This window comes from Glycine soja, chromosome 17 (assembly GCF_004193775.1).
Source record: "Glycine soja cultivar W05 chromosome 17, ASM419377v2, whole genome shotgun sequence".
NCBI classification, from domain to species: Eukaryota; Viridiplantae; Streptophyta; class Magnoliopsida; order Fabales; family Fabaceae; genus Glycine; species Glycine soja.
This window is the reverse complement of record NC_041018.1, coordinates 39827129-39849328: the sequence shown is the minus strand read 5'-3', so window position 1 is coordinate 39849328 and position 22200 is coordinate 39827129. Positions and strand designations below refer to the sequence as shown.

Here is a 22200-nt window from a genome sequence, read left to right as displayed (position 1 = left end):
TATCATTTTCTCGTTATTTCTTATTTCCAAGATGTTAAGAAAAATGGTGAAAACAAGACTTATTTTCACCATATCTTTTGTGAATTCTTGAACAGGCAAAACAAATTGAAAATAAAGTATTATTTTTGTAATTTATTATTTAAACATATCAACTCAAAAGAAACGCAAAAAATATCCCAAAAATTACATAAGGTACTGTTGGCCCAAATAGTAACCAACACATTGGAATCAACATAGACATCCCAAGTGTTACTCATACAATTCTGTATTGATTGGTATGGTTTACAGCATTGAAGTCTTCAATTGACAAAGTTTGGCAGCTCTTTCCACTATGACAGTAGCATGATTTTTCCAAAGATCAAAGTATAAGGCAGACAGAACTAAGAAGTTCGCTCATTCCATCAGTCCATCTTAACGATGCACATAAAAACGTAGCATCACCATGGAAGATAGGCAACCTTAACAACACCAGTATGCATAGTGCTCGTCTTTGCGATGGTTACTAACAAGGCCTCCACACTTCAAACAGATGAAGCTGCTTCCATCAGAGACCGCATCCAACACTACTTGCATCCTGCCACTTTCTGCCAGTATGGAAGTCCCATGAGCATCAGGTTCTGGACTAATTGAGGGGGTGGTAATGTTATTGGCAGGTGGTTCGATCACTACAGGCTCAGCTTCAGCAATGGCACACTCAGCAAACAGAGAAGCCAGTTGATCAACTGCAGCATTCTCTTGCAGTCTACTTCTATACACCTCGCGGGCACGATGCAAGGAATGAAAAACAGCTTCATCACCACCTTTAGTCTTCATTGCTACAACCACCTGTTCCAATTATATGTAAATATCAGCCACCAAAAAGAAGTGCAGATAGTGTTTTGCTTTTTGCCTAGGTTTTCTCATTTGGCAAGTATATTGCACTTTCTACAATCATGATTTACGTGTCACATATCATGGCAGGCAAATCCTCTATGGAATGCTTGAATGATTGGTTTCACATCATTTTTTATTATGTAGGTTTTCGAGACATAGGAATCGAAGATTAAACTGTCACATGTCACCAAGTCGATCATAATATTGGAGAATTGAACTGTGTTTGTTTGAATGCATCAGTGAAAATATGACCTTGTGGAATGTATGACTAACAAAAAACAAATCATGTGAATGTATAACAAGAACTTCATTTGGATGATGCAAGCAAAGACATTTAAAAAAAGTATGAACTTATGTTTCTGCGCAATGTGCCTCACAAATCATGTAAATGTCTATTTAGGTAACAGTGTAACACTATCTAGGTAGTTTAGGGTAAATTTGGGAGTAGAGAGAGGAAGGAAGGAGAAATAATCTAATCAAAATGAAGGGAGAAAGAAGGGAAATGTACAGTGATTAATTAATAAGTTTACTTACGATTGTTTAGAAGTCCTACAAATTGGGGAGCTTTAAAATGTTGATAAAGTTTAGCAAGGGAGGATTTGGGGAGTTGAATGACAATCTCACTTTTTATCAAAAGAAGTGTAATTTGGTATGCATGGTGAATTCTTTTGAGATTGAAGCACATATTAGAGATACTTAACACTTGTCTTTTCCACTCCTGCATGAAGTTGGAATGTCCACACAGAAGTCGTCCAGGAGGAGTGTGAGGAGCATATATTAGTGCAAGAAAAAAATCTTTTCTTTATATTCATAAGCTCAGTCAGTATGAAATTTTATCATCTATTTCAAATAAAAAATAAGCCCCATTCAACTTATTTTGAAGAAATAATCACTTACTTTTGCCACCTTTTTGAGAGTTTTTCTGAAAAACAAACAATTGTTTCCTAAAAACTAAGCTATACAGAGCAAGAAATTAAGGTGTGCTACTAAGTACTAACTGAATAAGGGAAGTTGCCAGCAGTTGTTTCACCCTCTTAGAACTATATACTGGTCAAGGGTCATCTAAGTCAACCTGAGAACTGCCCAAGCATTATAAACTCTGCTTAGGCTATAATTCTAGTTGGTATGGTATCTCAAAAGATTTTACTTAATGCCAATATAGCATTTTGAACCTATAGCTCATCTCTGTGTATCGCCTTGCTTGTTCTGTCAGGCATATGTAGAGGGGGGATGTTTGAAATTCCCACCGCCACATCACATCACCTGATGCTTGCCACCAATCACTCAGGTGTGGTTTAAACTCCTATTGGACAACTTCACTTAATGCCAATTGATTAAGATAAAACCCAACACACCCTAAAGCAAAGTTTTCAAGGGAGTTTGCCACACAAGACAAGTGAGATGTCCCAGTATCAAATTTCAAAATCCTCAAACACTTGATGCAACAAATAAAATCCATTTATATTTTTTTATATTGCCAAATGTTAGTTTTGTTAAAAATGTCAGTTGGAGGGATTCAAGCATACGACCTCTCCGCCCTCCTTTGTGCCTTCCGCAACCACTGGGCCAAACTAATATCTCCAATAAAATCCATAAACATAATCTATAGGAAACCCATGAATTTGCATGCGTATGCTAAAATTTGCACCAAACTGGCACTGCACTGCAAATTGCAAATGTGAATTCAAATCGGGACTACTGGAAAACATCAGCATATAAAATATCCCAAATTTTTTCACCAAAAAAAATCCCTAATTTTTCTCAATTTCATTCATTTAGCAACTTATAGAACAGTGATTCATTCCATTACCATAGCAATTTCACTACGAATTTCCTTTCCAACCCTAGAGTGAGTTTAGCAGACTCAGCCACTTTGTTTAAAAAAGATGAACATTTGCAGCACAGAACGCAAATTAACAAGCCTCGAATAAATAAAAAAATCAAAGAGAAAATCTTGCAAATTAAGAATTGGAAATGAAGAGAAAGAATAATAAAAGAGGAAGAAAAGATTACAGCTTGGAGGGCCTGGGAAGGTTTGCCTTGAGTGATGAGCTGACGAGCCAATGTGAGCAAATCGCGAACGACGCCGTTCTGGCCGGAACTCGATGCCTGCGGCTGAGGCTGCGATGATGATGCCTCTGCTTCCACCATTTCTGAGTCCATCATATGATCTTTCTCTTCTTTTCTTTTTCTTTTATTATTATTCTCTATTTCTATATCCTAACTATAACAATTATTAATGTGTCATATCAAATAAAAAAGGGTTCGTTTTTCTGACACTTTTCGCTTTAATTGAATCTGAATGGAATTTGATTTTTGATGGTAAAATGAATTATGATGAATAACTGAACTGGACTAATGAAAATGCAGGGGTTGTAATTTGTAAATATCGTGCTAGTTCTAGCACGTTCTGCTGCTCTGTCGATTTCTTGCAGCGACAACGAGCATATTTATGATGTTACCTTTGATTGGGACGGGCTTAGGTTCTTGGGTTAAGCCCAAAAGATAACCCACTTGCAATACTCATACCACAGACACATCCATTAAGGGCTGCTATTCTCACCCTCTCATTTTCTTTTTCATCTTTTCATCCCTTTCTTTTAAAAAAACGTAGCAAATTATCATTTTACTCTCACCTTTATTTTCTCTTTATCTTCAATACACAACAAAAGCATGGTTTCATTGTTTATTATTCACAGTGAAACGAGGTTAGGGGTGTGTCCTCCATACATAACGGAAACATGTTTTTTTTATCGGCAAATGTTAGTTTGTTAGAATGTTAATTTTGTCAACAAAGAAGATTGAACCTGTCATTTTACTCCTCTTTTCTTCTCCCTTAACCATTCAACTTACCTTATATCCCCTTTGCTAACCAAAACAAAGGTGTTAGTTTTGTATTATGCACAACCGAAACATGAAAACATAATACATAATAGAAACATGTTTCCGCTGTGTATGGAGGATGCACCTCCTAATAGGACAAAAACATGTGTTCTATTGTGTATATTGTACAATAGAATTATAATTCTTTTGAAGAAGAAAAAAAATATGAGATGAAAAAAATACTAAAAAAGGATGAGAATAGTTGAGCCCATCCATTAATCCATAGAAATTGAGTTATAAGGTTGTCTATTGGTTGGGGAGGAAGGGTTGGAGTGATATGTAGGTGTTGGATTTGAATCTCTCCACGGATATGAATTATTAATTATTAATATTTGTGGATAAAAATTAATAATACATAGGAATTGCATGACCCAAAATCAGTCCAAGCTTCTTTTAAGTAACAACTAAACGTTAAAAGCAAATTAATTTATTAAAAAATTGAATAGAAAAGAAGCATTTGAGAGAAAAGTGATGGAGGACAACTATAACTATAATAGCTCCACTTCTATCCAAACTCAACTCAATTAATGACATAAGTTGAACGCCAAATAGAAAAAGCAAATCCTAAACTTTTCCCAACCAATAAAAATAAGCATAAAAAAGTGTCAAGTTATTATCCTTTTGGGTCGGTTCTTTTAATATTTTTCTGTTTATTTTAAAAAAAAAAACCTTGCTGCTCACCTAACTCTACCACTGGCACTGTGCTGCAGCAAAATCACTTGCACCCCACAAACACATACTACCAACCATAGACTGCGCCATTCCCTTGAGATGAACCCACTAAGCCGACTTCTCCAGGTTACTACAAAAATTCCCATTTTATAATACCTACGTTTATCAATTGGTTAGAGATAATCCTTTAAAGTTTAAACTTTTTTTCCCAACAACATTATTATCATTTAAAAAATTATCTTTCAGCTAACAAAGATTAATCCAGTTAATAAGAAACAAATTCATATTTCAAATAGACGTAAATCCAATTCTCATTATCAATGTAAAAACCTTGTTAGTAAATAAACTACAAATATTTTTATTAATACTCATTGAACCTTGAGCTTATCTTAATTCTGTAAACTCATAAACTTTCAGAATAAAAAATGTCTCTCTCAAAGAGTATAACAAATGAATCAAGTTTATTCATGGCAATGTCAAGTCGTACACATTTCCTATATATAATTCATTTTCCAAGGGAAAAAAGGCTTCCCACTTGGTTTATTTGCATGTATCCGTTGACATTTAAGACCTTACAAAACCAAAAACAGTGCCTAGTGACAAGGCCGTGTTTAGATGAATATCACACTGTTAATTAATAAAATTATGCATTGTTGGTCTCTTTTTGAGCTGGAACGCAGCATGGCCATGCATGGCTAGCTGAACTGCATTTATTAATTACCCATCAATTCCAAATTATGGGAGCAGTTGAGTTAATTTGTCAAATGAACAGAAAACTGTCTGAATTAATGTCTGATCAATCAGTGCTACACTGCTACATAAGATTGCGAACGTTATGCTGTGTATCAATAAATTTACATTTATTTAGGAATGATACATATGAAATATTGTAATTTCACAAATTTTGCCTTTACTTCACTCCCCATGTGAGTTACTTTTGAAGCATGAGGGACGGGGCCATTAGCTACACGATCATCATATGGAAAGAAGAAAAAAGAAAAAGATGGTGTGAGAGGTATGGCTAAGAAAAACAAGTGTGGCATGGCTTTGGCACCGCGAGCAATTGCTTATCCCTGAATTAGCACAAATTTTAGGACCATATATACTTTGGAAAAGCCCCTTTTTTTCTCTTGGCAATTTAGATTCTTCGCCTTTACGGTTGTTGGAGCACCTTTTCTTGACAACCTTGTGGTGTTAATGTTTGCAAAATTGTTGAATAGTAATATTGTTTGAATTTGATAGTTTGGTTTCGATTATAGGTATAACTAGTGCAATTGGAATCTGATCACAGTCAGTTTGCCAACACATGAAGCCTGCTACTAGATAGTAGTAATAATACCGGAGAACAGTTTATTTTATGTTTTTTTGTACACGGAGAACATTTTATTAGTCATACTAATTAATCCCCAATACCAAATTAATAAAGTAAAATATCAATTCAGTTCTTGACTTTATCAACAGTTAATAAATATAGTTTTTAAACTTGTCACCCCTATCTTATTTCATCATAAAGGTATAAAATCAATCAATTTAATTCCTAATTTAGAAAACAGTAACCATTTTTTATAACTCAACATATCCCCTTAACCAAAAATTTAGAGATTATTGCATTGAGATACTTAGATTTATTTAAAAAAATTAATTTTTCCTAACAAACATTCTTCCATGGACACATGCCTAAAAAAGATCAAATTATACTCAAGTGACAAGACTATTTGTCAATCATGTTATACTATATTATATATTATGTAGTAAAATAAAAATCAAATTGATCAAGATATTAGATATTAAATTGATTAATACACATTAAAATTAGGAATTATATTGAGTTACATTTACTGAAATAAATCACTAAATTTACTTTTACCTGGTGTGACCAAAATGACTCATGATACAACATTTAAGTTTTAATCTGCCATTCTCTGAGTTCTCCGAGCCACCCAATTGGAAAAAAGAAAATTATAATACAATGGCTATGATGAAATAATTTATCAGCTGCACACATTGACTTGAAATATAGAATTTATCAGAACATGGATGGACCATCACAAAGCTCATCAGTTCCAATTATACATTACACAGGAAGTTAAAAAAGAAAGAAAAGAAAAACAAAGAATTGCAACCCCAAATGCCTTAGGCATATCTAATTGTGAATGGAATGTTGAAAAGGAAGCTTACAAGGGATGAGACCATGAAACCACATGAAGGGACACATCCTTGGTGTTGCAAAGAACTCAGCACACTCCATCACTGATCTCTGGAAAGGAAGATCAGGAATACAATTGTTCCTCACATCAAGAACCCCTCTCTGAATCAGCATCCTACAAAATGGTCCCACATGTGTGAAATAGTTATCTGATAGTGAAAAGTTGACCAAATTCACTAATCCTACACACACCACTTCAGGCACCATGCCGTACAATAGATTACCACCAAAATTGAGCACTTCCACCTTCTCAAGACAACTCAAAGATAAAGGCAAAGGACCAGTTAACTGATTGTTGCCAGCATCAAACACTGTTGCCTCTTCAAGAAAACCAATCTCATAAGGCAAACAACCAGTTAACTGGTTGTTTAGTAAAAGCACTTCACTTAGAGTGGACAAAGCCTTAGGAAGACTTCTTGGAATTGGACCCATGAACTTGTTGTTTGCTAAGGTGAGTAAGAGAATATGAGTGGAGGCTAAGTTATCAGGCAACCCTTGAGTTAAAATGTTGTTGTTTATGAAAAGAACTTGGAGGTTTTGTGTGAAAATTTGTGGTGGAACTGCCCCAGAGAAGAAATTGAACCTTAAGTCCAAGAATGTTAAAGTGCTCATGCCTAGAACAGCAGTGGGAAATGGACCTGATAATTGGTTGTTGCTGACATCAAGCTCGTAGAGGTAAGAGAGTTTGGCTATTTGGGGTGAGATTGTGCCACCAAAATTGTTGGAATTTGCATGGAAAAGAGCAATATCTGGAAGATTATCAATGAAGCCATCAAGGGTGGAAGCAGATAGTTGGAAACCATTTAAGTCAATAGAGGCCAAAGCAGTGGCAGAACTATTGTCAGGTGGGGTGTCACAGTAGAAGCCTTTGTAGCTGCATATATCTGATCCTACCCAAGTTTTGGTCACTCCTAGTGGATCTGAGGTGATGGTGGACTTGAATTTTTGGACTGTTGGATACACTACTTCAAGTCTTTGGTCTGCAAATACAAGGGGAGGTGAAGAAGCTGCAGGAACTGCTTGAATGGTTGTTGATTTTTGACATGGTGTTGTGTTTGTGTCCAATTGGTTGCTGTTGCTGTTGTTGTTGTTGCAACCTTTGGCTGAGCCACCACCACCAATTTTGCTCCTGTGGCCACTAGTACTACTACTACTTTTGAAACTGTGTGTGTCTATGTTAACATCATGTGGTGACATGTGGATAGGAAGAAACACCAAGAGGATGTACAAAGTTGTGAGCAACAATTTTGCAGGCATGTTGCTACTCATCTTGTCTACACTTTCTTTGGTTTTGAAGCAAAGTAGGCAGAAAAGAAAGAGGTGCAAGTTTTATTAGGCCAACTTTCAACTAGCACTTCAGTGTGTGTGTATAAACAAAATGATTTGGCGAATACTAATCCAAAGATGTATCTGGATATTGGAATAGTATGATACACCATACTTTATATACCTTCCAGTTTCGTCACATGGGCGTCATATTTGATTCTAGACATGATATTTGTCAAAATCAATTTCTTTTGTGTTAATAATTTTTTTCTTGGCATGAAATAATTATTGTTAAAAGTAATGATTGATATTTGCTTGTGTTAATAATAATAGGTTTAAATAGGTCTTTAATTCATGTAAGTTAGTGTTTTTTTTTAATTTTTAATTCATATAATTTAATTTTTCAAATTTTAGTCTTTATATTGTATTTTTTTAATTTGGGTCATTCTAAAATATCTTGCTCATTTTTAGTTTCTTGTAAATTTACTTTTTTTAATTTTAGTTTTTTTAATGTAAATTTATGAAGATTATAAATAAAAAAATTAGAATCTTAAAGGGACTAAAATTAAAAAAAAAATATAAACTTATAACAAAATTTACAGGACTAAAATTAGAAAAATAAACCTATAAGAACTAAAAATAAAAATTAAATTAAATTAATTAAATAAAAATATATTTAAGTTATAATATATATATATATATATATATATATATATATATATATATATATATATATATATATATATATATATATATATAGTTATTGAAATAATTTAAACTTAATTTAGCAGTATTTGATTCCATTCATATTTTTTAATTGAGCATCCCCTTGGGTTGGGATAGAAGATTAAATAAAGTCACCTCTAAGATAATAACTATATAACTAATTATTGGGATAGTTAGGTAAGATTCACTTTAAAATGATGATTTCAGAATTTGATCCCTTGATATTATAGATGAATTGTCTAAAGTTACAATTCACTTTCCTTACTGTATACTAACCATTATTTAATAAAATAAAATAGTTAACATTTCTTAAAAAAAATGGTTATCCAAGTGAACCCGCTGTAGTCCATGTTAATAATCCCAGGTGTTTAGCAATGATCGGAATAAAATTTATTACTATAACTAAGTGTGACCCCGGATTTTTTTATAAAAAAAATCAATGGAATATTTTATAGAAAAGAAATGAAAAAAAAAATGATTTTTTAGTGTCCAGTAACCAGCCGTCAACACGTGGGAAGGTGTTGGAAAGTTTTTTAGTTCTCCTTTATTAAGTTTTACAACATTATAACTAAATTTATATAATTATATTATAATTTTGCAGTTTGCCCGTTGAGCTAGATATAAATATATAAATGATATAGAAAAATTAATATAAATTATTTTGAATTACCATTGTTATTTTTAGCAAATGGATAAAAACATTTATCATAGTTGAGTTAGAAATGAGTATCTTCCATTACCAATAACTCTTTAGCTTTTATTGTAATTTTTTTTAAAAAAAAAAATTATATAGACTACATGTATCTGGTAGGAGAAAAAATCATGTTTGAGTCATGCAGAAATTCTATGAGAAAAAAACTCTTCCTTCAAATATTTAGTAAATTACATGTCTAAAATTTGAATTCAAAACTGATTAAGCTAGAATGATTTTGTATCAACGGATTCACCTATTTGATGGCATTACCTTACCTTATATTTTTATATAAATAGGTGCATATGAATGCAGAATTAGAAAATCAAGAAAAACAAATTAGAAAAAAACACTATATTAATTTCCTTGTAAAGTATAGAGTTATTTATGAAATATATTTATCTTTTAATTTTTTTTCTCATAATTCTTCTTTGTTCCACTTATATTTTGTTTGCTTAATTTTTTTCATCAAAGGCATTTTTTTACAACAATTATACTTCCCTCATTTTTTGAATCAATTTAATTATTTAAAAAATAAGGTATTAAATTTTTTACTATTAAGATTTTAAACAAAATTATTTCCTAAATTTTTGAATTATTACTATCTGGCCTTTGTTTAAAAAATTCTTCAATAAAAATAATCAGAATTTTTAGAATTTGTAACATATGTAATCCAAATTATCTCTTTTAGGCCCAGAAAGTTTTCTCCTAAGTTCAAAGTTTAGAATTTATATTGGGCCCTTTGAACTAAGTAAAGACTAAGCAACCTAATCACGACCTAGCAAGTTCTCCAATCTCATCAATAAAATATTAAAATATTTTCTCTCATAGGAGGATGTGAAGTTTATGTCTTTTTTTTTTTTTCTTTCTTTGTAAAATCATGATTCTTAAGTTGTTAGTCTTGACTCTTGAGTGTGGGTGTCTGATCTGCATTTGTTTAATAGGTAGTGCATCGTTATGATACTTTTTTAGCATCCTAAATGCTTCTATAAGTGTTGTTAAACATCTTCAATGAATTATCTACTTATCTTTTGAAGAAGAAAAAAACACACCCTCTTCTCCAAGAGATTCTTGCAACACGTGGCGTCTTATTGACGGCTTAGGGAATAATAAAATAACAGTTAGTTCCACAGTTCCACTACCACCATTCGCCCATTCCCAATGGAGGAGTTGAGGAGCTGGTGCTAAAGGGAAATCCATCCTTTCATGTTGAATATCACTTCACTCAATTATATATCATGTGTAAAAGTTTTATATCTATCTCTATTAAAACTTGTGTATATTTATGAAAAATAAATAATTAAACACTACAAAACTTTCATATGACATGATTATGTGAAATTTTAACAAGAAAAAATCATTGTTTTTGCACTTTCCATCTTGAATTCTTGATTTGACTTTTATGTTGCTGCAATCGGTTAATCTTTAAGCATTCCAGCAAGTTCAAGTCTTCCGCAATTTGAGGCAGGAACACCTTTCCATTTTAATCCACCAATTATTTTCTCCTATAGTTTCGTTGTTCGTTAAAAGAGAAACAATATGAAACATATGATACTAAGGTTAGGTAGATCTCCAGATTTGATTAGCTTCTCTTGTCCCATTTGTCTAAACATTTTTCCAAATTTCCAATGAAAAACATAGGCATATAACTTAACTAGGTATGATAATTGGATTTAGAGTAAATGATTATAATGTTTGGCCAAGTAGTTCATGTGAAAGTTGAAAAATTAGTGAAAAGTGATTAAGTTAATTAGAATTAGAAGTATAGATAAAATTAGTTTTAAATTCTTAAACAAATATAAAATGACATAAAAGAGTATATTTGAATATTTGTATGATTTTTATATATATGTTGTTTTGTAGAAAAAACAATAGTTTTAAGTAATCATGAATAGAATAATATCAGCATGTCATTGGTTCGAATAAAATTAAATTTATGATATCATTTTAAGTATTGTAGTAATTATTGACATTTTACATCAATGTTAGTGATAAAAAAATAGAATAAAATAATGGTTTATTAAAGATCAATTGTTTTATTAAAAGTTAAACATAAATAGAGTAACATTAAATGACACAGTAAATGAAAATTTTCATTAAAGAATTGAGGGTATAACATGATTTTTTAATAATTTTTCATAAACATCAAAAAATTAAATATGTACCTGCAAAATTTATTCATATAATAAGGAAGAAAATTATGCACTAAATAGATATAGGTTCGAGTCTACTATTTATTGCCAAAATTTAATCCTGGCTGGGTATGAGTATGGATAGTTTGATATTCACACTGCTCGTACTTGAACAATATGATTTAATATAACAAATTTATAATGTTCGTAATTTTACACCTTGATCCGGTTGACATTGCTTCGTAATTTTTTATTGTTTATTAAATATTAAAATATTATAATATAGTATGTTGTAATTAATTTCTTTATTGTTTTGGACTTATCTTTTGCTACAATGATGATGATAGACTTGGGTTAAAGGACTTGTTTTTTTGGTGTGGGGAATTAAAAGACTTGTTTGTTATGTTTTATAACTAAGATTTGAAATATCTTCAACTATTTTTATAATAGAGTTAGATGTTTCTTTGTATTATTTTTTTACAGTTAATTTTAATATTAAATAGAATTTTTATTTTGAGTTTAATTTGCATGAATGGTTGTCTTTTATAGTTAAATTCTTATCTTATTAGTTCATAAAAAAACCGTCAAAAAGAAAACAATATTATGTATAGATCCTTCCAAAAAAAAAGTTTTGTGTATGGATATATAGATAGATACCCATGATATATGGGAATAAGAACTAAAGTTACTACTTGCATGGGTGTGACTTGTGAGTTTAGGAATAAGGATCTTTTGAAATGTAGGTATAAAAATAAATACTTTTTCCAAATCTTAACTAATGCCATCTATGTAAATATGGTTCACGTTAGGCCCAAGTTAGGTCAAGATTATTTATTAAATAAGTTAGGCCATTTAAAAGAAAAGCTACTTAATCAAAAGGCTATACTTTATGTAATTTAAAAGGTTTTATAATCTTAACAATACAACCTAGCTAAATAACAATAATAACATAATTATTGCATTAAATATTTACTATTTTCAATTTTTAATTTTTTTTAAATGAGGTTAATTTTTTTAAATAGTCAAAAACTCAAAATTGACCTTTAAAAAATTATATGAAATAAATTATTAAGCTTCTTCTCTAGCTCTAAGGTTGTTTCTAAAAAGTCTGTGGGCCTGCTGCAAGAATTTCCCTAACCCAATTAATTGGGCTTTCTTAGTCAAGTTTTACCGTATTTTGCTAAACAAACCTCCGTATTTACCTGTACACGTCCTATCTCTTATTATTTTACAAGTTGAAGCGGTTGTAAAAGCAAAATGGGAGGTGTATTTAGCATAAGCCAGATTTACCACGTGGGCCTAATCATAACTGAAGCCCAATATTCATTTATTGACCCAGAGAAAAAATCAATTGTCAAAAACAAAAAAATACTATTCATTGTGAGACCAAAAAGAAAGCGTAATACTCCTGGAGGATATTTCTACATTGTGAGACCAAAAACATTATTCTGTCTTATTTTCTTTTATGTTTTCTAATAAAATTTATTAAAAATTAAAAATTGTAATAAATCTCATTTTATTTTATTTTGTAGTTTTCATCAAACTCTAATCATTAATATGTGTGTGTGTGAGATACTATTATTTTAAGTTAGGTAAATGTTAACTAATGTTGGTTAAAGAAATAAACGCACAAATATTTTTATTAGAAAGCGTAAAATGGGTGGTCATATAATTTCAAATAAAAACTTTCTGTCAACAAGAACTTTAAGTTGTCATGTATAATTATTTTTTAATTATTAAATACAATTAAGACATGTACGTAACTTAAGAGGAGTCACAATTTTTACATTAAATAATCATTTGATTTTATCTTTTTTTTTAACTTTCTTTTCTTTATATTTGGTTCGTGAATCAAACATAGCATTAGTCTTGTAACAAAACAATTATAACTGAAAATGGCGTTTTCTTTGACATAGAACAAATGAGATGGAATTTGCTCCTTTCTATGAAGAAAAAAAAGAGATACAAATGGAATCAAAGGATAAAATTTTGGAGTTAAAACCACGCAACGAAAATACGTAATAAAACTGTAAAAAGTCTACGCAGTGATCCAAAACGAGCGTTGACTGTTGAACCAAAACAAACCTACCGTATATCATCCTAATAAAGTCCTATCAAAATTCTTAAGATTCAATTCACCTATCCATTTTTTTCAAAAAAAGAAAATTCAACTATCCATAATGATGCATATATGGATATATCATCCTCAAAATTCCAACCGGCAACGTAGTTTACGTAACCAAACACCAGAAGGAAATATTCAAAATTAATGTTTCTCGTGTTCAAAGTTCTAAAAAAAAGTTCTATTTCTCACGAACAGATTGCATGTATGGCTTACGTGACATGCAATTCACTCACCTAGGAAATTAAAATCGTAGTTCCATGTTATAAATTAGTCTCTAAAAAATGAAGAAAATTGTGAGTGTAAGAGAAACTTCCTAGTTTGTTGTTTTTCACTGTCCGTGCGTCGCTTCTGTTGGGTAAACAATTAATTGAGTTTATAAATTAAGCATTAGCTTCTTTTACTATTTTTATTTTTTTTGTATAGAGCATCTTCTATTTATTCTCACGAACAGGAACAATACGAAATTCAATAATCAAAACATTGACAAAATTCAAATATTTCACAGTGCCTGTATCAAATACATATTCGGGCAAGATATTTGATGAATATTTTAAAATTTTAAATATACTTTAAATATTTTTTCTTTTTATTTATTGAATTTTTAAAACTACACCAACAGTTGAGATGTCTCAAACGATCAATCAACGGAGAAGTTATAATTCTTATTTCTCATTTTTGTCTTTTGAAAATAAAAATTTCTATTTGAGTTGATACAAACGGGTTTTCAAACACACCCTAAGAAGTGAGATGTTATGCCAAAGCCATTATTTATTAATCCATGTTAAGTTTTTTTTAAAAAAGGAACTTTGACATAAATCAAGCCCGTTGTCTTTATATACACTGCTTGTATCACACAAATTCGTATTTTCCTAATGTAAAATCTCACAATGAAAAAGCCTAAAACGACCAGACATTAGAATTGAGAAACAAGTTTTCAACTCCTACAATTCTAATTCTGACTATGTCATTTGGTGCCAATTTAGGTCGAGTCAGGACTCTCAAAAGTCAACAAACCTTTCGTTAGGTTGTAAAAAATTCTCAATCCATTCACTCTCGTTCAAACGTAAATATGCAAAAAAACAGAATCACGCGCAGTGCTTCACCAATGACTATGAGGTTTTCTCATCAACTTTCAAACTTAAATTCAACGAAATCCACATATCAAATCAAAGCATTGCAACAATTTTCTGCTGCCCTTGTGGCATTGACTATACACCTACCCCTTTTTTTTATGTCCCCATTATCAATTAAACTACTACTATACCCATGTATACGCACAGATAATACCGTTGTCTACGTGCTAAAGAGAGAATGTGTGAGAAAAATGAAAGAAATGATATAATGGGCATTTAAAATTTAAAAAGAAAGATTTGAGTGTAGTTATCAAAAGGGGTGCAATTAGCAAGTTTCTCTAAAAAGACTCTAAACCCATCTTAGACCGCTGTAAATAAAGAAGACTATTGAATTAAATTCTGGTGTACATTAGATAGTAGAATAGAATAGTAGATTCACACTTAAGACAAGACACGTTAACCGTTATCTATATGAATGTAAAACAATAATAATATCCATAAAAACTAAAATCTCCATGCAACAACAAACTTCATCGGAACTCAACACTTCTATGCTGTTTAATTTCTTTACATTTTCTATATAATAATAAGTCTTACAAAGACCAACCAATACTCTTGTATCTAATTAATTTAATATTTCAATGAATTTTAAAATAAATACTTCAAGAAAGAAAGAAAAAAAGACAAAGACCAATAGAATTAAGAAATCATATAAATGAAGTAAAGCATTGGCATGCACTAGTCTTAAGGTTGACTAAGATGATTCAAGGATAACATTTGCCACCTCAGAAGCGATTTGCGAGTGATTATGTTCTCCTTCGTAGGTGACAACGAGCATGTTGGAATCGTCCACAGCACGCTCCACGTGTTTGCGTGCTGGGCAGCCTCTCACGCTGGTGCACTTGTAATAACCTCTGCCAATGCACATCACAACATTTTCACATTTCAGAAAATATCACCATAGAATTGTAAATTCCAACAATATATAGCTATTCTAACTTGTAAGCACAAAATTAAACAGCCCCATAGATTAAAGTAGTTGAGAACTAATTCTCTTGGGTCTGTATCTCTCTTTTAAATACATAATTTTAATATATTTTTTGTTATCTAAACCGCAAGCGCAGACTCTATCACCTTTAGTTAAATTGAAACGATCTCATACTAATTATTCATCCGTTGATGATACAGAAATTTTTAATATGATCATACTTATTTAATTATCAAGAAGAGATAAACACAAGTTTTTTACTCAATTATATGATTACGTGAAAATTTAACACCAAAAAATTAAGAATAACATAAAAAAACACTTGCCTTTGTTACCCACATCTTGCATCTAAGTTTTCTCTTACTAAGAAATGAATGAATGATGCAACAACACATCAACATACCTTGGGTGTGGTGAACCTTTTATTGGTTTCTGTCCATATTTTCTCCACGAATACTCATCGGGTGGAATATCAGCAGTCTTGGAACTAATTGCCGGCACTCTAATCACATTCTTCAACCTCAATTTCCTACACCATATTATTAAAACCTAGCTTATAACATCACACCCCTCATGTAACGTAACAAAATAGCCACAACAACACCAAGACCAAAAATCCAAATAATCCTTTCCTCTCAAAACTAAAGTGACACTTAGTATTGATTAGTTTAAGAGAAACAATTAATATTATATTAAAAAATTAAATATAACACTTATTTTAAAATATATTCTTTTTCAACTGTGACACTTAGTTTGGAAAGGGAATACTAAATTAAAAGAAAAAAATATACTACATCCATGATACCTTTTCTTGGAGCAATGGCACTGCACAGAGGACGATCCACACTTGGTATCAGGAAAACCCGTTGAATTGCACTTCCTCTTCACAGAATTTGTAGAAAGTGGAGGTTTACGCTTAAAGGAACCCCCTTGCATTGACACGTGAGAAATTTGAAACCCCGAAGAGAGACATGACCGTTGCAAACTCTCAGTGTCCCCGGATAACGTAGAAAAATGGGAGTTGGTAGTAGAACCATTTGCTTCATTCTTATGCAGAGGAAGAATGAAAGGTTGTTGTTGGTGGTGGTGATTTTGATTTTGAGGCAGAGGAGGAGAAGGAGGGGGACAATAAACCTTAAAAGCAGAGGTACTTTGTTTTTGTTTTTGTTCTGTTTTGTTCTGCAGTTTGTGTTTGGAATCATCATCCACCATTTGCTGCAACTGAACAACAGGGACAGGTGGCACTGTTGTAGGGGCCCTTCGGAAACGAGCGTGACCGGTGGTTCTGGTAATTGGTTTCTCAAGCAGCGAAATAACCTCTCTGAAGCGGTTCACCGCCACGTCAGCAACTGCCTCCAATTCAGAACCACCCTCGTTGTGTTGATTCAAAATCATGTTCACGAGTTTCTCTACGTTGTGAATCCCCGCAGAAGCTGCTTCCTTCACCGCAATCGTATTGCCATCGCTCACAGCCATAATAATAACATTAACAAAAAAAAATAAGAGAAACCAAGTTAGAGATTTTTTCTTTCGGAATGAGCCTTTCTAGTTATATACCAATCATGGGTTGAATGAAAAAAAATCTTTTTTTTCTTTCTTTGGATGTGAAATGAAATGGGTGTTGAGGGGGGGTTATTTTAGTCAAAGGGGTTGGAGTCATGGGAAGTGAAGGGTCAAACCTAACTGCGAAGGAAATTTTGTTATGTTGAGGTGGGTCCCGTTTAACGGGTTGAAGAGAAGACAAATGTGGTGGGAAGGTCAAAAGGTTGTGAATAGCCGTTGGATATTTTGATGAAAATGGATTGGTCAGTTGGGGACAGAGAGGCACATAGAGAGAGTTGACCCTTTAACTTCTTTTAATGCACAACAAGAAATCAAGAATGGATTGGGGAGGGGGAGTGGGCCCCCCAACCTCACATATATACCCTCCCTCTCAACTCACATGGGATTCTTCAACTTTTCAACCATTGCTTTTTTTAGTTTCTCCCAAATAGTTTCCTATTTTCCCTTATACATACTAATTATGTGAATAAATTATGCTGATATTTCATAAAATTACAATTGTAAACCCTAAACTATCATACACCTCTTTTTGTTCTTTTTTTCTTCCAAGTATTTGGCTCCCCGATGTATCTCCAAATTTTGGTCTTTTTTATTAGATATAAGATTAATTTTTTGTCTAAGACTTAATTGCACCCCCAAAATATATTATGTGAAAATAAAATTGTTAAACTTTTCTCCACAAATTCAATCAAATGAACTACGCTCGTTAAGTTCATACACTAACAGCTTATTAAACTCATAAAAAATGTTAATATCAGGTTTATTTGATTTTAAGTACTTAGAAGTGGTTTTTTTTTTTTACACAAGTGATAAAATTTAATTAGAATCGTAATAAATATTTTTACTTATATAAAAACTTATCACTTTTAAATACGTAATAAGGACTGGTGTTAGTAAAATCGCAAAAATAATAATTAATTTCAACGCTCAAAACTAATTTATCAAGTTATATAAAAATTTATTCACATGTGGATTTCACATATCAAAATAAGTTATAGGGTAAATAATGGATATCTTTAAAATAATTTTTTTTGTAAAAAAAAATATAGGATTTTTTTAAAAATAAGTAAAAAAAATTGTTTTTTTAAAGTAAAAGTAATTTAGAAAAATATAGTAAAAAATAAAAAATAATTATTTTATTAAAATAAGTGTTTATTTTAATAAATAAATTTATATAAATAAATGGGCTGAATATTCGGTTATAAATTGATTTTAAAATCATATACAAAATGTGAATTTCAATCATGAAAATGAGTTATTCTTGGTTTTTCCTAGCAACAGTTATATCATTAAATAGTTCTCACTTTGACTTGTAGACCCTGCAATGAAAGCCAAAAGTAACTGTAAACTTGTAGTAGTATCATATTAAAACATTTTGAATGCTTGTGCGGTGCCATAGAATAAAGGGATCAAGTGCTTTCTCTTTCCTTTACCTTCCACGTCCAATATTTTCTTGATACTTAATAATATAGGATGCGGATATGACTACATGATACAGGAAAAATAGCATGATTCAAAGACATCTTTCCTTCCCTATGAATTTTTTTCAGAATCTCTGCTTTTTTTTCCCTTTTAGTTTATTGAATGGAGGAATCTCGTTACTTGTCAAATGATGTGATCCCCAACTGTTGTTTGGCATAAATACAAACTTATCCACGTCTTTTAAGATACCAATTGATTGTTTGGACTTTGGAGTACTTTGGACTAAACCTAATTGACCACTTGTTTTGGAAAACTAAAGAAAAAAACGTAACGAAGTAGAATATATATTTTTTCTTTTTGAGACTGCATGCCTTTCTAAAGAGAAAAACGTAACAAAGTAGAATATATATTTTCTTTTTGCGACTGCATGCCTTTGTTCCATTGCCAATTAATACTCAGTGTCGTTCTATTGTGAATATTTTTCGAATTAACTTTTGCGGAGATTTTATTCTCCTATGGCAATAGTCAAAGTTATATTATTTTCCACGTACACTATCTAAAGCAAATTCAATTCGTTGCTTCAACCAAAATAAAAGTCAACCAAAAAACAGAAATATTCAAACATATATATATATATATATATATATATATATATATATATATATATATATATATAGCTGATTGAGTGATAGATAACAAAATCCTTCGTTTTAATAAATTATAAAATAAGAAATTTTAGAGCAGATATATAGGCAGGAATTAAGAAATTACTCAGGTTTGCACTTTATTTGAAGTGGGGTCTGATATGATATGAGAAGATGCCTTGTCATGGGTTTCAATATATATATATATATATATATATATATATATATATATATATATATATATATATATATATATGGGTTTTCCTAGACATTATGGGATGCAAACCAGCTTTAACTTGAAAGGTATGCAGATTCCAACAAAACAATGATAAATTAAGACTCAACTCAAAAGTTGACACTAGAAACCATAGATCAAAAAGTAGAACATAATAGTGAACAATAAAAAAAAGGAAAAGAAAGCAAATCAAAACGAAACAAACAAAAAACAAAAACCTGCCTTATGACTCTCATCCATGTGCCTCTACAATATTACAGTAATCTTACTGGGGAACTGTATCAAAAAGCAGGAAGTTATGATCTAGAAGTTGAGCTGTGAAATAGTGAGAATGAAGCCCTAGAGTTAACGTGACAATATTTCCATTATTATGTAATGATATTGTCAAAATTAAAATAATAATAAATAAATATGACTTAAATAACAATTTAGTCTCTATAAAATATATTTTTTTGTTAGTTTTAATCCCGTAAAATTTAAAATTTCTAGTCTAATCTATGTCATTAACTAACAATATTAACAGATAACTTAAGCATAACACATTATTAATTTATTAATTTGTCATATTATTAATAAGTCTGACATAATAGTTACATATAATTTTTTGTCATAATCTATTTTAATCCTTCATCAATTGTTCTTAACCATTGAAAGGATTTGAAAACACAATTTTAAAAAAAATTACATGTGACTACATGTCAGTCTCCTTAATGGCTCCTTGATGGTGTAACAAATCAGTAGGTTATCAGTATTATTATTACGTCATTTATTTATGTTGTTACTTACCGGAGGCACTAAAACCAAATGTTTTTAATTTTACTAGGACTAAAAAAATCTTTTAAGGATTGGAACAAAATAGAATATTTTATAAGGACCACATTGTTATCTAAGCCAATAAATATTAATAATCATGCATTGTAGATAGATTATTAACTTTGACCGAATTTTAATTAAAGTTAATTGAAGTATCTTTACATATGAAATAAAGTCTAAGATAAGATTTTTTTTTATAACGTAAAACTCTCTAGTTCGATCAAGACACCATGAAAAATGAGTGGTTATTTATGAAAGGTACTACCATGTTGAAGTTGATAATAATTATACCACCAAAATAATAATGCGTAATAAATATTTACTACTATATATTATTATTGATCGTATTTATAAGAGTTTGAAATAAATTGAACTATATTACTTTATCTTGACGTGTCAATAAAATAACTTTTTGTAAAAAAAAACAATAAAATAACTTTATTCTGGATCCAAGTATGTTCATATATATTTTAAGAATCTTGTATACGTCTTCAAAAAAGAATTTTGTATATGGTTGCTGACTTTCATCTTAACCTACTATTTGTGTTGAGACACACTTGGGCCGAGGTAACCCATTATTCGAATTAGACCTAAAGTTTAGTTTGTAACCAAAAAAAAATGTCTAAGATTTTTTTGAATTACAAGCAGAAAGAACATAATTAATTCAACGTAAAAAAATAATTAATTTCAGTAAAGTAAAGGAATTTCAAACGTTTAATAAATAATTAATTAATTACAGTGACATTATATACTACTTATTAAACTCATTTTCAATAAATTATATTATTCTTTAAAATATAAGTTATTAAGTTAATACATAAACATATACGAATTGCAGAGACGTAACATTGTAAAACACGGTACGATTCGTTACGGGAGGTCAATGATGGACTCTCCATGGAATCTTTGATTTCTAAAATATAAAGCAAACTAATGAAGCTTTCCCATGTTGCTAAGTTTTGAATATTGTACTGTACAATCACTGCGATTTTGTCAAATCGTTTTTCCTTTCTTTTTCTTTTACCTTTTTAGATTTCTCGTTTCAGAAAATCTTCAGGCTTTCATGATTGCCTTGCTGGTATAATTGAGCGTTGAGGACTTCACTTCTATTAAAAAAGTGATTCCGTGAATGGAATATTAGATCCAGTTTCCTGTAATTTCTTTTTATTCTAATTTTCTAATTAACAGCTTGAAAATTAATTATCAGGATAAAATTAATATATACTTTTTTAAGCAATATTTATTAAAACAGTAGTCAATACTAAGAACATGAATTGCCAAAGTAAAAAATCAATATATACTTTATTCGTTTAAATCTTTTTTATATTATTATTTTGGCTTTTTTTATCTTTTTGTTTCAGTTAATCTTTTATATCTCTTTAAAAATTATCTTTTTTATTAATTAGAAAATGTAAAACTAAGAAAAGATTATGTTTTCATGAAATTATTTGTCTGTTCATATAAAAATATAAGTATAAATAAATGTGATTCTTATGTGACTTTTCTTAAATAATCATAAAATATAATTATTCATTAAAAAGAATCACGAGACATTAATTTATCTGAAAATTTGGAATTTGACACTAAAATGTATGAAATGGTAAATACAACAATCTATTTGTATAAATACAAAACAAAGGAAATAAGAATTAAAAAAAATGATCAGATTTTTTTTGTATTTAGAAATGATTTTCTTTCTTCCTATGTGCATAGAGAGAATTAAAGAAGTTATAGATTGGTGCATTTTAAAAAAAATTGATGATCAAATTGAATCTATTAAAAATCTAGAGATTAAATTAAATTTTTTAAAATAATATGAAAATTAATAATTAAACTTTTGAAGTATGATGGAGAAGTCTTGGTGTTGGGATAAATGGTGGTGATTGAT

General features: G+C 30.5%; 3 protein-coding genes across 3 annotated transcripts; all 3 read right to left on the bottom strand.

Moving 5' to 3' along the window:
• Window positions 1-105: 105 nt before the first annotated feature.
• On the bottom strand, window positions 106-3296 carry LOC114392145. Its single transcript, XM_028353184.1, has 2 exons — window positions 2887-3296; window positions 106-825 (listed from the first exon to the last, which is right to left on the bottom strand). Exons 1-2 carry the CDS (start codon window positions 3037-3039, stop codon window positions 460-462), a joined length of 519 nt encoding a protein of 172 aa, XP_028208985.1. The 5' UTR covers window positions 3040-3296; the 3' UTR covers window positions 106-459.
• Window positions 3297-6402: 3106 nt separating this feature from the next.
• On the bottom strand, window positions 6403-8037 carry LOC114392772 (uncharacterized protein At4g06744-like). The gene has a single exon (XM_028353996.1). The coding sequence runs from the start codon at window positions 7901-7903 to the stop codon at window positions 6572-6574; it is 1332 nt and encodes a 443-aa protein (XP_028209797.1). The 5' UTR covers window positions 7904-8037; the 3' UTR covers window positions 6403-6571.
• A 7122-nt stretch (window positions 8038-15159) lies between these two features.
• Window positions 15160-17286, bottom strand: LOC114392994 (probable WRKY transcription factor 7). Its single transcript, XM_028354251.1, has 3 exons — window positions 16441-17286; window positions 16039-16164; window positions 15160-15561 (listed from the first exon to the last, which is right to left on the bottom strand). Exons 1-3 carry the CDS (start codon window positions 17109-17111, stop codon window positions 15402-15404), a joined length of 957 nt encoding a protein of 318 aa, XP_028210052.1. The 5' UTR covers window positions 17112-17286; the 3' UTR covers window positions 15160-15401.
• Window positions 17287-22200: the final 4914 nt, after the last annotated feature.